This window comes from Cinclus cinclus, chromosome Z, assembly GCF_963662255.1.
Source record: "Cinclus cinclus chromosome Z, bCinCin1.1, whole genome shotgun sequence".
Lineage (NCBI taxonomy): Eukaryota > Metazoa > Chordata > Aves > Passeriformes > Cinclidae > Cinclus > Cinclus cinclus.
In genome coordinates this window covers 11183885-11204294 of record NC_085084.1, presented here as the reverse complement: position 1 = coordinate 11204294, position 20410 = coordinate 11183885, and the positions used below count along the sequence as shown (strand labels likewise).

Genomic DNA, 20410 nt, shown 5'->3' with positions numbered 1-20410 from the left:
TGCAGCATATTTCTGCCACAGTACATGGGTATGCATATAAGTACTATTCACCAAAAATACTTTGTCCTCACCTTTTTTCCTTAATGAAAAGACATTATAAAAGCAATATGCTTATTTATATAACTATTTAAAATTAGACTAACATACAGGAAGAGATGCTCCATTTACTAGAGAACACTATTTCTGCGATGTAAAAGTAGCTTTTTGGTGCAAAAGTCGCTTTTTTTTTCTAGATATTCATACCTTCACATAGAAGACTGGCATAGCATATTTCTAAATCTGATCCATATTTAATATTTTTATGTTATTGTTCAGCTGTATGTATCTTGCAGGAAACACACTAAGCTCCTTCTATGGATCTGTACTGGACTCAGCAGTACACGACAGACATGGAGCAAGTCCATCAATGGTTCATTAAGATGATTGAGGGATGGAAAACTTCTCCCATGAGGGGATGATGAGAGAGATGTGGCTGTTCAGCCTGGAAAAAGGATGCTCAGGGGGATCATACCTATATATATATAAATCTGACAGGAGGCAGTAATGAAGAGGGAGACAGACTCTCCTCACTGATGCCCAGTGGTGGGCAAGAGGCAATGGGCTCAAATTAACATACAAGAAGCTCCATCTGCTTACAAGAAAAAGGTTTCTTACTGTGAGGGAGGTCAAACACTAGGCCATGATGCCCAGAGAGGTTGTGGAGTATGTGTCCTTAGAGAACCTAAACCAAACTGACCATGGTCCTGGGCAACTTACCCTAGCTATTTGAGGTAGAGTGTTGCACTAGACAGTCTCGAGGTACCTCTGAAACTTCAACAGTTCTATGATTCTGTGTAATATATGCATGAGACTTTGAGAAAAAACTGCAGATAAATGAATGTAAATTCACATGCATCTCTAAAACAGTCTGTGTTTTCTTATGATCAACTCACCATCAAATAGCGTAATTTGGTTTCAAACCATATATGAATGAAAATAGTGGACTACCTGAAACCCCATTAAAGAACTGGTAGTATGAGTAAGGGAACCCTTCAAGTAAAACAGAATACTCATCATATGGCTTAGAGTTTTGAACTTTCTTTAAGATATTCATAGTAGAAACACTGTCATGTGTGAGCATTTTTTAATGTACATCTACACACTACTGTCTAAAAAACACCTAAGCTATCAATAATAAAAATACTTTTAAAAAAAACTTTCTTTATTTTTTCCACTTCAGAACTGTTATACCACCTACTATATTATTATCTCTGGCCTTTTATATGAGGTGAAAAAGGGATTAATTGTCTTTTTCTGTATATAAGTGTATCTAGTTTGAGCTTGTGCCTTTAAGCAGGTCTTGTCCATCAACAGAGACAGGACAGGCACCTTCAGGCACTCATTAATCCTAACCTGAGCATAAGCATCTCTCTCCATGGTCTACGCAATGGTTTAATCTAATAATGTTGATTTACATGCTTCACTTTCAGCCATCTGTGGTAAGGATAAGTAAAAACTCATATACTGTGACAAGACAATGCAATGTGATTATTTCATTGAGGGAAATCTTGCACATTTCCCTCAGCCAAGGGCTTGTCTACCCCTTTGTTCAGGAACACCTACTTTTCACATTCAAGTACTTAATTAGTTGTTTCTGGATTCCTTATATAGGTCTCATTAGTTAACTATAATTTGACAATTTTTAAATGTTTTTTTTTAATATAGCATGACTATGCAATACTTTCTTTCATTGATAATAAAGCACATTGTATACTAACAACTTGTTTAAAAAGGTTAGTATTTTAAATGCTTTTCTAGAGAGTGAGATTTCATAGTTATGTCCAGTGTATATAATTATATTAATTATATTTTAAATATGTCTTTTTTTGGTTTTCATTTGGTGATTGGTGCCATACGAACAAAGGAAAAGTTTGTTTTCTTTAAAAGATCAGGTAAATCCCACCACATAATTGCAACTATCCAGTGTAGGTTGAAAGAACACAGAAAAACTACCAATTCCATTGCTGGACATGCATAGGAAAAAAATCTTTAACAGATGAAAACGGTATTTGGACAAAAATCCACAGCTTGTGGAAAGATTTGGTTGTTCTTTTTTACATGGGATTGAAAACTCATTCAAAATTCTGTTTATCACTTTATGTCAACAAACACACTTCAATTGCATGCCCTTATAGACCTGGCTAGGCTGTGCCTCACTGCAAGCACATTCAGAGAGCAAAATCCTTTAACTATATAGGCCATTACACTGGGGACTGTTGGTTCTACTAATTCTGACAGTCTGGTGAACCTTGTTCTCAGTCATCCAATTGAAATTGCTTTCTATGAAATCATACCTCATGCTCTTGATCTCTGTTTGGTTAGCCATATTTAGATATCTTATTTCATTTATCACAGCATAACACTTAACACCAATGCCTCTGTAAAGGTGTTAGATTGCATTATTCACATTTTCTGTATAGTCACATTTAGTATTTTGATAATTACTAGTTCTTATTTCCAACCCTTTTTGATGCTTCAAAATGTAATGGATTAAATAATACAGGAACTAATTTTAGCAAATCCTTTCCTGTTGTCATCCTGCAATAATTACCAGTTCAACAGAAGAATAAAATGTACAGTCCATTTTCCAGCTGCTCAGGTAGAAGAACAAATGGGCAAGTTGTGATTTGTTCTGATATAGAATGTAAAATAATTTTTTTATTCACATAACACTCTGATGAGACAATGTGAACTTCAGTGAAGTTTTTTCTTTTAAAATTAGGCCATTACTTGAAATTACATTCCCAAAACTGGAAAATGTTTATTTATTTTTTAAATCATTCATTCATTCATTCATTCATTCATTCATTCATTCATTCATTCATTCATTCATTCATCTTTAGTGATAATCACAGATTTTTAGAATTTTTTTGTGCTGGAAGGGGCCATCTAAGTTCCACTTCTCCCAGCATGGGACATTTCCACTGAAACAGTGCCCTGGTGCCAGCCACAACAGGGTTAATTTTTGCAGAAGTCTTGGCTGGGACCCAGAGGTCATCCTATTATCACCTCCCATTGTTGCTGGGGGAGGGAACTCTTCTGGGGAGAATGGGTTTGTTCTGGCTCAGTGCAGTGTGGTTGAGGGAGCAGTTTGGTGGTGGCATTTCTGTGTGAATCATTCACCTATTTCTTGTAAAGTCCTTCATTATTATTGTTGCACTCTTTGTTTCCTTATCTCATTGGTGTTTGCAGCACCCTGCTCTTATCTCAATCTTTGCCTTCTGAGCCTCCAGTTCTCTCCAGCCCAAGCAGGGCAGAGGAAGGGGGAGGCTGGGAGAAAGAGACCATGGATTCAATGGGAGCACTAAATTGGAGAATACCATTCCTGAATGAGGACATAAAAGTTGTTCTAAGTCTCATCTCCAAACTGCCCTTGAACACTTCCAGGGATGAAGTAGCTACACTTCTCTGGGCAACTTGTTCCAGTGCCTCACCACCTGTGATATTCTGCAGATAGGTGGCAAACAACATGTGCAAAATACTTTATTTAAAGTATTTTCCAGTACAGTAGGAAAATTTTGATTTTCCTTCTTTCTTCTTTTTATGAACAGCTGGAGGGACCATTTAATAGTAATTGTATGCTTTCATATAATTTCTTTTTTGAAGCTGTTAAGCAGTCCACAAATTATTCTTAAAACAAAAAGCATCAAACTCACTTTAAGATCAGTAAACATCTTACAAGTCTGACACAAATTTATAGAAATCTATAGAAAATTTAAAGTGCCATTAAATCGATGTAGGAGAAAGATTCAGGTATGGGTGATAGCAAGTTTATGACTTTTATTCTGGTTTGTTTGTTGAATTGACACTTTCACTGCTGATTTAATTCACTCTAGCAATAGCTCAAGAAAGCACAATCATAATTTTTCCATAATTTTACTCTGTGTCACAATTGGCAATTGAAAGCTACAGATTTTTTTTACCTGAGTAGACAGCTTTTAATTTTTTCCGTAACTTACTTTTTTTGCAACACCTTAGAAAATACTCAGAAGAAACTTATTTTCCTTGTTATGCAGGAAGACACTCTTAGTATGTGCTCCTAAGATAAATGCATTTGAAAATATAGGTTTACGCCGTTAAATTGCACAAAGGGAAACTTGCCAGGACAAAGACCTAATGTCAGACATTAATATAAGGCAAATATTTCAGGCCCATTTGCACCTTGCTTACTCCTTTTCTTCTGCAGTTAAGAAAGCCTCATCCTTAAAAAAATGGATAGTGCTATCAACATTCTGTGATTTACAAATTCTCTCTACAAAAAGCAAGAAACAAGACCATACAATAATAAGAGAGGAACAAACAGACAAGCAAGGACTATTTGATGTAATCTTTGTCCTGATGCTGAAAAGGGACCAGGTGACCTCTGAGATCCTTCCCATTTCTACATTTTAGTTAATATATATTAGTAGTAGCTACATTTGTAGCAGAAATACTGATACTGAATATGTCTACAAATGTAAGAAGCTTAAAAGAGAACAAGAATTAAAACATGAAACTATGGATAAATTGTTTTGTAAAGAGCACTGATGTAAGATAAAATGTTAAGCATAATTACTAAACATAGCACTATGCAGAAGATGGAAAGATTAAAAAAAAAATAAAAGTAAGGAAGTTATCCTAGAATCTAGAAAGTGACTTTGATCTGGACCACAGAAATGAATCTGTATATGTCCGACTGTACTGTTAAATCTGTATTTTCTTACAGAGTTTTGTTGCCTGGAAATGTTGCTCCACCACCTCTTGTTCACTTAAAATCATCTGAATTTTTATGGATGTTTCAGTTCCACATATCTGCACAGTGCTTGTACTTGATTATCACATTCACCCATTTCTGTACCCTGAGATCAAGGTAGTCACTTGCAGATTTGTACGACATAAATCAATGATCAAACATACGCACTATGCTATGCTGCCTCACATAGGGCAGAGTGACTGAGCAAAGGGCACAGAATGTGTTCTGTATTTCTGTTCTTCTACAGACATAAGGATTTAAGTCCCACTTAGGTATAAACACACTATTAATTCTGCTTTTCAGATCAATTCATGTGTTTAAAGTAGACTATGCTGAGAAATACAAACACTAATTTCCCAGTCCTTTGAGTCTGCCATTCAAACAACAGTAGCATCCAGACTTCCCAAATCAGTCTGGTTTCCCCTTGGATACAAAAGCTTTTCTAGTGTTGTCATGGGGACCAATTAAGCACAGACATGTCCCCAGCACTCCTTCCTGTGCCCTGATACAGCTTAGTCACTCCATAATTAGACATAAATTCAAGACTTATTTCTAGCCAAAAGGAGCAAACTTGTATCTGAGGACTACGTTGATCTTTATTTCAGATTATTTCTTTCCTTTTGGGTCTTTCAAAGTCCAGGAATTAATCTCAGCAGAAGACCTGTACTCACAAAAATGAGAATTGTTTTCTTTCTGAGGTTTACTCCAGTGTTGGGGGTTGGTTCTTTCCCTTTTCCCTCTGTGGAATTTTCCCCATTGTCATGCTAAGATACCTGTTGACTGGGCCCTGGTGGCAAGGGGGAGGAGAGAGAAGAGGGAAACCCCACGATATTAAAACATCCAGAAGAGCAGACGGAAGGCTCCTGCTCTCCCCATTTCCCCCGCAGAGTTCGGACGAGAAGGACGATCGGTGCCTCAGCCCCATCCCTGCCATCCCAGCACCAGGAGCCATCCTCACTGCTGTCAGACCCTGCCCTGCTGCCTTCTCACTGTAACCTGCCACCATCCAGCACTCTGCTGAGCACCAGGACCCACACCGTGAGCAGAGGGCTCTCTCCATCTCTCTCTCCCCCTGGGACAGCTCTGCCATCACCCCCAGCCCTCCTGCAGCTCTGCGGGACCTGCCCGCCCCCAGCACCGGGAACTGCAGCTCAGGGAAAAGGTGCCTGCAGCCAGAAAGGGACTGGGACTGAGTTACTGTTCTGTTTGTGGGTAATTTCATAGCTGTTGTTGTTCTTGTTTGTCTTGTTAGATACACTAATAAAGAACTGTTATTCCTGTCCCCACATCTTTTCCTGAGAGCTCCCTTAATTCCAAAATTGTAATAATTTGTAGGAAGGAGGGATCACACTTTTCATTTCAGAGGGAGGCTTCTGTCTTTCTTAGCAAATACCTGGCTGTCAAACCATGACATCCTGGCAGCTCATTGCTCAGCAGGTTGATGGATTCCCTCTTAAGCACTTTTGTCCTGGCAGATTTCCATGAAGAGTCTTCATGTTTAACACAAGCCTGAGGCTCCACTAAATGCTATGTATTATGCCAGTTCTTGGGATTTGACCAAAGTCGACTTAAAAAAAAAAAAACAGTGGGTTTCATCTACAGACATAAAAATCACACCGTTAACAGTCATACAATTTTTTTGTCATTACAAGTAATTTTTGCAACTCAGTGCAGTGTAAAAAACATAGAATGGGATGATGAAATATTATCAAACACTGAGTTGCCAAAGCTTGAGACATTCCAGTAAAAAAGAAACTTAAGAATGTTACTTTTTTTTGTCCAAATTAGCAAATAGTGAAGAGCTCAGAAGCAATTTAGGAATAAAGTGAATGAAAAACTGTGAAGAATATAATTTACAGTTTACAAAATAATTTAGAGTAGTTAACCTACAAGAACATCATCTGGCAAGCAAACAAATTTCTCTACTGAGGCCATCTACATGTAGCCTGCTAAGGTGAATGAGCACAGCTGAGCTAGGGTTATCAATGAATATGAGCCTGATATAACCCAGGAAAAAGCCACATATCACATGAATGTTACTGGGAGAGAAAGTTGCATTAAGATGCAACCTAATTTGTAATTCTTGGTTTGGTCTGACAGCCGGCATTTTGGAGGATGTGTATGGTAAGATATGGAACTGCATATATAAAGCTGCATGATATAATAAATATGCTGGGGACAAATATGCTTAAAATAACAGAAAAATAAATCACTTAACTCACATACTGGTGCTAAATATACAGTTCTAGATGAGAGCATAATCATGTATTTTTTTCAAATAATCCCACAGGTTGTCATTTTGGCAAACAGGCAATTTTCCATAACTAATTTGATTGATCATGGTGTTCCATATTAGTTCAATTGTTTTTCCCACCATTTACTGTTCTATAATATATCAAATGAGCAAAAGAGCTGAGACTAGTCTGGAGTACTAATCTGATGAGGAATGGCTGAGGGAGCTGGGGGTGTTTAGCCGGAAAAAAGGATGGGGGGACATGGTTTCATTGTGGGCTTGGCAGTACTGGGTTATCTGCTGGACTTGATGATCCTAGAGGGCTTCTCCAACCGAAATTATTCTATGACGCTATAAAAATTCTGGCAATAATTATGAATACATGTGTTCTGCATGTTAATGCAGATTTGTGAAGGTATGTTTGTCATGTTATACAAGTTTAATGACAAAAATGCCACTGACTCAAAAATTACAGTGTACTTTACATTTGTGCTTTGTCTGTAAGGGACTGTTTCAAAAGACCAAATAAGAGTTATTTAGAAAAACTTCCAACAGTAAGAAAAATAGTTCTTCCTTGTTCTGAAGATGAATTGAGACGAGGACATTCTTACATAGTTGTAACAGAAATGAATGGAAGAAGTCTTTGTAGTGTTTGTATAATTACCCCGGAGTTGTGCCACTGTAGGTTTAATAAAGGCCATCTAAAGTTTTGGCCTTCTAGTAGCACTGAATTTCAGTGCTTTATATCTCCATACACAGATATACAGATATGTATACATATGCACTAAACTATAATAGAAATACAATCTATCAGTTACTTTTACAGGTGTTTTGGGGAAGTGATAAAAAGGATTAAGATACCAACCTGAATCAGCATCCAGCTGAACTGGCAAAGGTAAAGGTAATGAGTAACTGATGCAAGGGCAAAGCAGCTTTCCTCTGAGATATGCTGGCTCATATAAGCAGAGGCCAGAAAGGAAACCTGTAGGGGAAAAAAAATGAATATATGCATATTGGAATCAAACAAAATTAATTTAATGTTAACAATAAGGGGAAAAATAGTTTGGAATTAAAACATACACTAAATTACTATTTCAGAGACTCAGGAAAGATATCTTGGACATTTACTATTTACCCAAAAGAATTTATGCTTAAACAGTGTCAACCCCTAAACCAGCTCTAAGCTTTTGCAGATCATCTCATATCCCTTTGTTGAGAGATGTTGTTTAGTATGACCTGAGATTAGCTCAGCTAGCTAGAATATAGTGCTAATAATGCCAAGGTTGTGGACGCAATCTCTGTATTCACTTAAGAGTTGGACTCAATGATCCAAAAGGTGAGTCCCTTCCAACTCAGAATATTCTTTAATAAAGTACGTTTTAAAAGCAGAATTACTTAAATTGAGTTATATTACTCATATTTAGTATGTTGCTTGTTTTGCTTTACTTGTTTAGCCTGAGCAGTTGGATTTGCTGAAACCTTACTTGGCAAGCTGTGGTCCTACACCTAGATATATTTTTGGCTGGAATGGAAAAGAATATTGACACTGCACTGATGTTATTGCTAGGTAATGTTTATCCTGAGTCTACGGAATTTTAATTTCCCATGCTCTGCCAGCTAGCAGGTGCTGTACCACTCTTAAATTACTTACTTTTACAAATCTGACACTCTTCTATGGGAAACCAAAGGTTGAGCTTGAAGAAAGAGAAAGCACACCTGAGAGGGAGGGTGTGTATGGGCAAGGAATCAGGAGAGGCACCCATGGGCCATCTGGAGCTGCCCGCTGTGAAGGGACCCTGGTGAGGTGGTGCACCTGTAACTCCCTGAGTGATGTGAGAACGTTCAGGCTGTGGCGTCTCCCATAAGACACTGCACTCCACAGTGACGAGACTAGAGAGGCACTTAATATTTATTGTTTAAAATTGTTCCCATGCAACATTAGACATGGGTTATGTAATTGGGGGTGGAGATTTTCCTGTATAAAACTAAATGAGATGTTATCTTCTTATTTGAGTAAATCTAGATATTTTATCTATTAAACAAACAAACTCAATAGGCATTTACTATCTTCAGGCTCTCAGACATGTAGGAATATAACACCTCAGCCCCTAATATAGTAATACTGGACAAAAACGAGGAAGCAACTATTTGTTTGTCTAATACCATACCAGAATTTCACATTCACAAGGCAGTTACAGTTTGGGTTTCTTCCACAGCTATGCCAAATCTCAAAGGATTGTATGTTGTCTGGATAAGTAGCCAATGCACTGTCTAAGCAACAAAGGTATTCCAACTCTGTCTGCTATGAATGCAACTAGACAATTTCAATACAGCATTTTAAATTAAAACACAAGTCAGAAACCTTAAGCTCTATCTTCTGTAAATTTCTTTACAGAGGAAATGGCTCTACATGCAAAATTCATAAAAAAGTGTTCACATAAAGAAAGGTTCTATTCATCCACTGTGCTGACCATTTTTTCTTTCCCTGACAAAAGTACTACTTTTTTACTAACACACCATTGACTTATTAGCAAAAGAAATTAATGGGCTGTGGAGACTGATTTTATTTACATAAAATCAGTAAATGGTATAGGTAAGAAAGTTAAAGTAAATTAAGTGATTTGGGAAACGTGGACACTGTATTTGCAACAAAATACTCATACGGTACTGGGTAACCCTTGCACAGTCTCTTTATCATAAAAATACCCTTACAACAACAGGATAATGCTACCTCACCATGAAATGGAGGAATAACAATGAGAAACTGCTGAATAAGTGGACTACATACAATTACAATATCCATTTCAATATCTAAAAGGACAAAAATGCACTTCAAGTATTTTATGTGGTATTTATCAGCTTCTGCTGAGAACTAGCATCTAAGTGTGGCCACATAATCATTCAGTTATTAAGAGGTTAACACACAACTTAATAAAGACTGGCCTTTGCCAAATTCTGACACTGCTGAAAGAAATCCCATCATCTGGAGTGGGTTAAACACAACTGGAATATGTCTGCAATAGCTACCATCCATGAGAGATAAATAAGAAGTTGTTGTGGAAACAACCCCATAGCAGCAGCTCTCTCAAAGACTAACAGTAGTAATTAGTCTAAAAACTGAGTAAATGCTTCTACTGACAACAAGCATCTGAGTGGAAAGGCTTTACAATCTTTTGTTCTCTGAAGGCTTCTGTATATGTTGAGGACAGACTGCTAAGCTAAACACAGAGACAAATACGGATGCAAATACAAAAGTAACTGATGGAGTCCTGGAAATATGTTTTAACCCCTTTCACACTGAAAGCATTTTGCATTTATAACCAAGAAACTGTAATTCCTAACACTCCCCTGTAATTCAAGAAAAACAAGGGTTTGTATATTAAAAAAGACGAGTATTATCACTATAGGAACAGTTTTCCAACAAAACAACACAAAGACTCCAACTATGTGCTAAAAAAATACATATCTTTGATAGAAATGGACTTTTCTTAAAGGAACAAGACGGCAATATGGTTGGAGTAATCCCTTAGCTAAGAGTTCATTGTACTTAGTGGTTTAGAATATTTTAGGAAGAAAACCCCAAAAACAAAACAAAACAAAACAAACAAAACAAAACAAAGAAAAAAGGTGAAATATAAAATTTTCATAGACTTGTTATCTTGCATCTTGGTCAGAGAATACAAATGAGAGTTGGTTTATAACAAAAAATCCCGCAAACCAACAAATGTGCATTCCAAATAAGGTGTTGTTTGGATTAATTGCCTCATGTCTTCTGCGCCTCACTTAGTTATTAATTGTAGGGTGCCACCTTTTGTAACAAGGAACCTACAACTTTAATAACAAAAATATGTGCCATCTATTGGAATACGCTGTTCCCTCTTGGATCTTTAAAATATATGCTTATTATAACACAATTGTCCAGAGGTCTTTTTACAGAGAACTTATGGTTTCAATAGCCCTTTTCAATCTTTGTAGACTGACATTTAATTCTATGCTGAGATAACATAATGCTTCTTCTTCATACTTGTCAAGGTGATCAATCTTGACCCAAAATGACTTAATTGACAATCCCTTAAATTGTTCAAGTAACTGGCTGATACTTTTATTAATTTTATTGTGATGATTCCATACCACACTGAAAATTATGGTTATATTATATCATTCAAAAGGTTCCCCTTGACAAAGTGAAAAAAACAAAAAAAAACCAAAAAACCCCAAAAAACCAAAAAAAAACCCCAATAAATAAATACACTTCTGTGTAATAGCAAAAAGCTCTTTGACAGGGTGCCCATCTGACAGTCATTTACTCAGTTAATCAAAGGACACTGCAATTATTTTAAAACTTTAAGATAATTATCTAGCAATTACTTCAAGGAAATTATTACCAGGAGATTTTACCTAAGTCATCAACACCAAACTACAAATTAATAACATGAGATGATTTACAAAATTATATGTTCCTGTATGAAGAGTATTTTTGTACAGCTGTTTCCAAGTGGTAGACTGTATCTGAAAATCACTCCTCTATTAGCTGAGATCTGCTCCTATTTTCCAGCCTGCAGTTTTACATGGTCAGTTTATATGTTTTTATTTCTGCTGTAAGTCACCTAGGTTACACAGGATTTCTTCCTCCTTGGGGTTTGTACTATAATGAATTTACAGAAGGCAGTAGTACAGGCTCCATTTCTCAGGGTTAATGGAGCCACTGCACAACGCAGTACTCTGCAGAGATGCCTAAGCTACTCTGGACAGCAAAAGCAGTTTAACTCCACGAATACAGCATCTGCCTAGATCAATTTACCTTGTTTCTCTCAATAACCCTACATACTGAAATGCATGCTAACACACCTTGTGCAAAAAGTCTTTGCACCTTATGCACCAGTTTCATTGTCCTTCTCTATACAGGTGACACATCGATTCTGTCCATGAAAACACTTTGTCAGGGTTGGATGGTGAAAAGCTGCAGAGGTTTCACAAGATTTTCATCCAGCAGTTTTCTTACCTCCCTATATACCATGCAAAACTTCTGATCACAGTCATAGATCTACAGAACAGTTTGGAAGGGACCTTTAATATTATCTAGTTCCAAAATCCATGCCATGGGCAGGGACACTTTCCATTGCACAGATTGCTTTGAACACCATCCAGCCTGGCCTTGAATATTTCCAGGCAGGGAATTTATTCACTGATCTACTTATTCACTGATCTACTAGCTACAGAGGATGTGGGCAAATCAATGAGCTTTCTAATGATTAAAGAATTTAGTAAACTCTAAGTTCAGAATTAGCAAACCTTAATCTGGCCTCATAGCAGAAATCTACAGAGAAAACAATGAGTCTAAGCTGCCTTTTTAATATCGTACAAAAGAGAATAAGGAAAGACCAGAAGGCTGAAGAAACTTCATAGCAATCAGGTAAAAAAAAATCATCAGAGAAGTAAGTTGTCTGAAAACTGAAATAAGCATTATGAAAAAGAAATAAGTGCAATACAGAGAAGTAGCAATTCCAGTTTGTCATGGTTAGTGCTGAAAAGCTACCATGTGTTAGACTTTAAAACAAGGATACAGCACATGACACAAGGAAACAAATATTATCTTTACATTGCAAGAAACATGGAAATACTACATGTGCTCTTTGCCCCAGACTTTCCTAGTAAGACCAGCCTTGGGGGATGCTGTGTCCCAGAAACTACGGGATAAGGTTGGAGCAAGGAAGATATACCCTTGGTGGAAGAGGGTCAGGACTGGGAATAATTTAGCATATGGGACCATGACACCTGATGGGATGCACACAAGTGCTGAATGAACTGGCTGTTGTCATTGCAAGACCACTTGAAATAACCTTTCAACAATCAGGTGACTAGGAAGTGCCCAAAGACTGAAGGAAAGCAGAAGTGCAAGGAGGAGGATCTGGGCAACTACAGGTTGGTTGATCACCTCCACCCTTGGGAATGTGATGGAGTAGCTAATCGTGCAAATAATTTGTAGACATACTAAGGATGAGGCAACGACAAGAAGCAACCAGAATGGTTTTAGCAAGGAAAGTCATGCTTGACCAACTTGATAAACTTCTGTGATGAAGTCACTGGCCTGGTAGATGAGGAGAGAGCAGCACACATTGTCTACCTGGACTCTGATTTAAGCCTTTGACTCTGGTAAGATATTCACAGATGAGCTGCTGACTTATGGGCTGGAATGCAGACAGTGAGATTGATTGAAAACTAGTTTGAACTTGTTTAGAAAGTACTGATTTTAAGTGACAACACATCAAAGAAATGCAATGAAGCTGATGTATTTGAAGCGCCGTGATGAAAGAAAGAATATTATACAAAACAACAACAAAAACAAACAAACAAAAAAAACCCCACAACTTTTTCCCTTGCGTTTTGTGTCAAACAGAATCACATAATGTATTTCCATACAGAGAATGAGGAACACCCACTGAGTGAGGAAGACCAGCAGGTTTGTTCGTTGAAAACCATAGGTAACTGATTAACCATGTTCCAGTCAACTCAAACCAGTCTGTCTTAATGTTCCATTCCAACTTTTCAGCCTGACAATGCAGTAAATGCTAACAGAAAAAATTACAAAGAACTAAGTCTAGCTGATGCAATATTAGCTATACAAGTTGTTAAACAGGAAGTAAGTTGGAAAATTGGAAGTTTCAGCACTGATAACACCCCGAGACAGTAAGTAAAATAAAAGGTAGAAACAAAATAATAAAGCAGTAAAATGTATTTTATAGTTTTAAGAATTGAAAGATGTTTTCACAAGGGGAGAATAAAACTGAGAGCAATAATCTTTCCCAATTGCAAGAAATTATGAAAAGCCAGCATGTTGTGAGGGGACAATAAAAAAGAAAGAAAATATCTTGAAATGCTTTAGGGGAGGAGCTGTGGAGAAGTTAACTCCAGCAAATATAAAAGCATCAAACAGCTGAACAATAAGCAATTAGCCCTGGAAGAAGGCATAGGGCTAAGGTCTGACATATCTGCTCACAATAGTTTTACTTTCCCATTTCAGCAGGAAGCACTCTGCCTCCAGCAGCTGAGTAAAGATCATCCCACCTCGAGGAACCCGCAGAGCAATTGGTCAACTCTTTTAAAACACTTTGAAGGGTGCCTGTGAGGAACATGTCAGTATATTTTTGCCACATTTTTTGCAATTTATGTGAAATGTTGTTTCATAGTATGAACTCAACAAAGCTTTAGACCTTCTCCTCTTCTAGTCAGAAATGAACTTTTATTTGTCTTACTGAAATGGATACTAACAGTGGTCATCTAATTTCTTTTCACATTAAACAATTTTTTTGTCTTTCATCAATTTTATGAAATTGTCTACATCAAGATTGTCTGCCTTACAGAGATGGTTTATATGCATCTGTATTTAAAAAGAGAGAAAAAAATGAGCCCAACCACATGCTATCTATGATTACACCAACCCAATCTCAATAGAGGATCAGTATCAAGACCATAACTTAAAGTGCTGTTCCTTTTGTTGGACTTAATTGCAATGATCAATAACACAGGAAAACAAACATATTTAAACTCCCATGTCCTCAGTGAACTGCTCTCTTACACCTTAAATTTACTTTATATGGGTAAAAAAGAGGTTCCTCCTTTTAACACAGGGACGCTGCTTAATAATAGTGCATATAAATCATACTTTTTGTTGCTGCTCCATGGGACAGGACAGCACTGATGTGAGCCAAGTGTTGTGTTTTGTGTTGTAATATTAAATGCCAGGGCAAAAATACCAACAAATGATGTACAAAGAAACTGGTGAGATTCATGGCCACCAGCAAATATTTGAAGTCACTCTTTCTGGAAAAAGTAATAGTACAACATACAGCATGTATCAGAGCACAGAGGAAAAGGTTACATAAGTTAGAAGATTCAAAACATAGTATTTAACTGGGTAAAATTTCAACAACTAGGTTTTTATTCAATATTTATTCTGTATTAATATTGCTTAATAAGCAGATAAAGCTCCTTTGTGAATTTATGTGAATGCTAAATTACTGCACTGATCATTAAGTGGTTTATTTGAGAGGAGTGCTTTGTAATTGACACTACAAAAAAGCCATGTATGCAGGTAAAGCTTTATTTGTGTCTTCAGTTAAATCACTGAACATACATACTAAAAAAAACGTGCCTTATGAACAGCAGCACCATAGTCTTACTCTATAATTAATGTGCATTTTGTATTTAAAACTACTATGTTTACAATTGATTTGCTTAGCTTATTTATTCTTTATCACTGCAAACTGACATTGCAAAAAAGCCAAATACCGAACTGAAATAAAATACCTTGAAATGCCAAAATTATATTCACAACAGTGACCCACAGTGCTCTTGTAAAGATGTTTACACCTTATTAAACAGCAGCAGAACTGGCAACTATGTTCAGTAGTGATTACACATCAGTAACCATATGTTACTCATTCCTTTCCCCCAGCGGGGCAAGAAGGTAGTTGGTTTCATGCTGGGTTCAATCCCTGCCCTCTTTGCTTCCCATTTTTAGGCTCAGAGACATTTTTTTGCTTCTCTGAGTAAGGAAGTAGCAGTCTGGGGGTGCACAATAGAGGTAGGAGGGTGTGAGGCACCATGATAGAGAGCACAACAGCAGTCAGCTGGCTATCCACTTGAAGTTAGTTGTTGGGGAGAGACTGGAGTAGCTCACATCCTCCTCAAAACAAGTCTGACACAAGCACCCAACTGCAAGAGGTCCTCTAACACAGTTTGTCCTCTGCTCCAATAGTATTGTACCTTATAAAGAATATGTTGAGGAAAAATAAGGACTAACATACTCTTAGAAGGTCATTTAACCCAATTAGTTTTATAACCAGATTCAGAAAAATGTATTTGGCATAGTACTCTATGTAGATTTTTCATCACCTTCATTTAGATTTGCAACAAAGACACATGTTGCCTTTGTTAATCATTACAGAACAAGAGCCAGACATCCTGTCCTGCTGCAAGATTCACAATAACACAACAGTTTTAATATAAGGATGCAAAGAGAAGCTGAAAAATCTTCTTTGTAAAGCTATCAAAAATTTATCTACAGTCTTTTCCAGGTTCAAGGACGCACACAGAGCTCAGTGCTCTGCTCTGAATGTGCTGATTTGGCAGGTCCAAAACAAGCTCCTCTGATGGACTTTGATTTTCTGCAGTAAGATCTCTGTCATATTGTTTTCTATCTAGAAGCTCAGATAAGACCCTGAGTAGATCTGCCACAACATATTAATTTACTCTAGTGGTGTCTCAGGTTGGATCTATATTGATGTATGGGGTTTAACAGGAAAAGCTTTCAGTAACATGGCTTCTCACTCCCTACATTTCTGGATAGAGTTTTTCTTGAAGTTCAGGTGTAAGTTTCCAGCGAAAACAACACATGAATTTGATGGCATGACCATTTATAAACTCTAAACTGAATTTAGGACTCTATCCAGGTCCAACAAAATGTGATGTTGGGCAAGTAAAATTACTGCAAAGGAAACACATCTGATGATCTCTGATCCTTTATGTAAATAGTTCAGAATGGTCAGTGCCCCATGTCCCATGGCCAATGCTCCAAGCCTGTCAGTGTTTAAGAGGTATTTGAACAACATTCTTTAAAAAATGTTTGAACTATTACTCGTCCTTGAAGTGATCAGGCCATGGGACTCAATTATTATTGTAGGTCCCTTCCAATCAGAACTACTCTAATTTTTTGTAGTCCAGCAATAACCTGAAGATGAGAAACAGAAAATTACTTCACAGAACCTAGATGCTGGCTGGAGTAACGTGCAGCTCTCCACCTGCTTGCCTGCAGATTTCCCCCTGGAGTCACAGCACAGGGTAGCTGGGGCAGACTCACCACAAACTGGGAACAGGATGCAATCAGTGTGCAGCCATGGACAGTATTTTAAGCATGGTGGAAAAGGAAACTCGTGTTCCTTCACAAGGCTAGTCAGTTATGAAGGATAAGCTGTGCGTTGTAGTCATGTGCTGCAGGAAGGGAATGCAACCTGCTCCAGTAGAGGATGTCTCTGCTTATGGCAGTAGGGTTAAAAATAAATAAACATTGAGTTCCTTCTAAGTCAAATCATTCTATGATTATATAACTATTTATTTATCTTCTTAAAAAAGAAATAACCAAGATGTAATTCCAGACAGAGAGTGTCTTCAGTTTCACAATGCTTCAGTAGCAAATCTCTGCTAAATATCAGCCCTTCCATACAGCTCTAAAATCATCTTGAAGGGCTCCTTTCTGTTTCAGTTAAAACATTAAGCAAAAACTCTTAATCTGAGGTAATCTGAGACATATTCACAAAATCAGTGGCTGAATATGCAGATCAAAAGCAGGTATACTAAAAATGCTAACAGAAGGCTGGTGATAGTAAATGATTGTTATTCTCAGGAGTACCTCTGTTGGTAAAGTGCATGCTGTCTCAAATGTACCCCCACCCCCCCCCCAGAGATTTACATATATATAGAAAGATCTTTACAAGACCATGGGATTTGTCTTCTATTGCTTGAAGAGCTAATTTAACATTAAGTCTGGTTTGAGAGGAAAGAACATTTAATTGAAGCAATTCAGGTACTGCCAGAAGCTTTTAAAACATAAACACACTTATTTAACATTTACTTACAAACAAAGCATTCTTTAACAAGGGCTAACAGGTAAGTCACCTAGTTCTACTATTATTTTTAACCAATGATATCAAAGAAATGTTCTCCCAGACAACTAGTGATTGGATGACACAGTCTCAAACTCCAGCAGTAAAGGTTCAGGTTGGACAGTAGGAGGAACTTTTCTGATCACAGAAAGGGTGATCAGGCATTGGAATGAATGCCCAGGCAGGTGGCTGACTCGCCATCTCTGCAGGTGTTAGAGAAAAGATTAATCATGGCACTTAGTGCTATAGTCTAGCTGACACAATGGTGTTCAGTCAAAGTTTGGACTTGATGATTTCAGGATTCTTTTCCAACCTATCTGATTCTGTGATACTGTGAATTCAGTAATAAGTATTTTTTTTCCTTATGATATAGGAAACTTTATCTGCTGTTTTCTCTGTGCAAAAGGCTTCAAAACTGCAGAGCAGCAGAAGGTTTGCCAACCTAACAGAAACAGACAAAAAAAAACCCTTTAGATTTTGTTGTGCTAGTGGAAAGATTGAATTTTTAATGCATAATAATCAATGCCACTTAATAATTGCATGGGCTTTAACAAGCAATAAAGATTTAAGATGATGCCACTTGAAGACAGGGGCTTACAAATGAGTATAATAAAATCACTTGACCATGCAAGCTAATGTAGATTATTAAAAGCATTAAATAATGTCTTAGTAGACATAGTTTATCTCTTCTTTACAGACTCACTTCATCTCTAAACAAATGGGGGAAGGAACTGGGTCACTAGTGCTCTGAGTATTAATTTAGATAAAAAAACAAAGACAAATGCACTAAATACGCCAAAAAGATAAGGATCCTAGAACTGCATGTACCACAAAGCAATAGCATAGAACAAGTGCAACTTTCAGTACATAAACATTATTGTAAAAATAAATTCCAGAAATGGTTCAAGTGTTTCTAGAATTCAGAAGGTGAATCCTCCTGCCACAGTCTTTGTTCAGGGGTACAGACTGAGTCACTTTTTCAAACACAAACACAGAAACTTCCTTATATAGCTAGAACCTGTGCTCTGTGGTTCTGCTGACATGTGAAAATGAACTGCAGGGAAAATCAGTTATTCATTAAATTGTCTTCACACAATAAGTTATTTAAAATACACTAGTGTTTATTCTTGAACAAAAGCACATGCCTATGAAATTGGTCTGAAAAATTACTCTGTAGTGCCTGCTCCATTATCTTAATATTTAGAGACTAGAACTTCTAATGAACAGTACAGAAAATAATAGTTTCTCATATATATAATGAGATTACAGAACACATTATCTTCTTTTTTTAAGTATGTGGGCTTGCAGATACTAGTCCTGTTCTGGTCCAAGCTGCCAGCAGCTTGTCAGCAGTGCAGGGCACAGGAGAGAAAGCACCAAATGGGTCCAGCCCACCACTTCATCTGCTGTGCTCACCCTGCTGTCCCCTGCTGAGGAGGGCCCTGACCCTGGATGAGCTGTCTTCATCTGCCACTGGAACTGCTCTGTAAGCTCCTGCCTTGGTGGGAGGGATCTGACACCATCTTTTTCCTTCAAGCCACGTGGATACCCCTGTCAGGTGCAATCTTTTTTGGTATTTCCACTATTTTGGCTCTGCTGACTCATACTGAACTTGTCATTGAGCAGGACCCCCAGGTCCCTTTCTGTAACACTGCTTTCCAGCATCTCATTTCCCAGTCTCTCCATACATCCAGGGTGGCATCATACTGGCCAGGAGGTCTATAGTAGACTCCCTCTTTAGTTGTTTGCCCCTTGGTTCTAATCCAGAGGCTCTCACTGCACTGCCAGCTGTGAGCTCCATACATTCTAACCCTTCTATTACATACAGTGTCACTCTCCAGCCTCTTCTGCCCTGCCTATCCCTCCTGCAGAGCCTGGAACCATCCAACGGAGCACTGCAGTCACAGACTCATTCCAATAGGCTTCCCTTACACCAGTGATGTGAAGTCTCTGGGACACAATGAAAGCCTTGAGCTCCTCTTGTGTGTTCCACGTGCTCTGCGCATTAGTGTGGAAACATTTCAGGTGTACTGCATTGCAGCCAACACCTCTTGAACCAGACTGAGGGATCCCATTGCTCACCACCCCTAAGCCTAGTATTTCCCTTTTCTGAGCTACTTTAATGCTCTGCCAATGGGCTCCAATACCTGCTGTGCTCTTTCCTCCCTCTGATAAAGATGTATCCTATCATGCATCAGTAGACCAGGTGTTGAATAGATCACTCCGTGATAAAAAAGCCCACATTTTTTCCAATTGCATCAGCTTCAGAGCCAGTGGATGTGCCTACACCTATCAATATTATTCCTTATGGGCAAAAATTTCTAAACCACTTTCTCTTTTATTGTGTCAAACTGAAACAAGAAAAAGAAACTGAAAACATTTCAAATTATTTTCCAAACCATCCTCTTGCACAAAAATTGCTTTTAGACAATAAAATATTTAACAAGTGATTAAGACACTTAGGTATTCTCAGGATCTGTACATTCTACAGCAGTGAGGAAAGTTTGTCATATGTAATGATAGTACTGTACTTTCAATTATAGTTAAACCGATATCCAGACCACTTGACCTATGACTAGTTGAGTGCCAAAAAATGCTGCAAGAGTAGAAAATTTTCTGTGACTTCATGGAATGTATACTGTATGCTGCTGTGCACTGGAGAATTCCTTTCAAATCACAGAACTCACATACTGCATTCAGCATGAGATGGATAAATACCCATGATTTAATATTTTTTCTAGGGTT

At 37.6% G+C, this 20410-nt stretch overlaps 1 protein-coding gene across 1 annotated transcript in view; it reads right to left on the bottom strand.

The window, feature by feature from the left end:
- Positions 1 to 20410, bottom strand: part of ADGRV1 (adhesion G protein-coupled receptor V1) — a 252208-nt gene that overhangs the window by 73808 nt on the left and 157990 nt on the right. The window contains exon 85 of the mRNA XM_062513025.1: positions 7870 to 7986. Within this exon, the coding sequence (XP_062369009.1) occupies positions 7870 to 7986 (117 nt within the window). The remainder of the gene's footprint in view (positions 1 to 7869; positions 7987 to 20410) is intronic.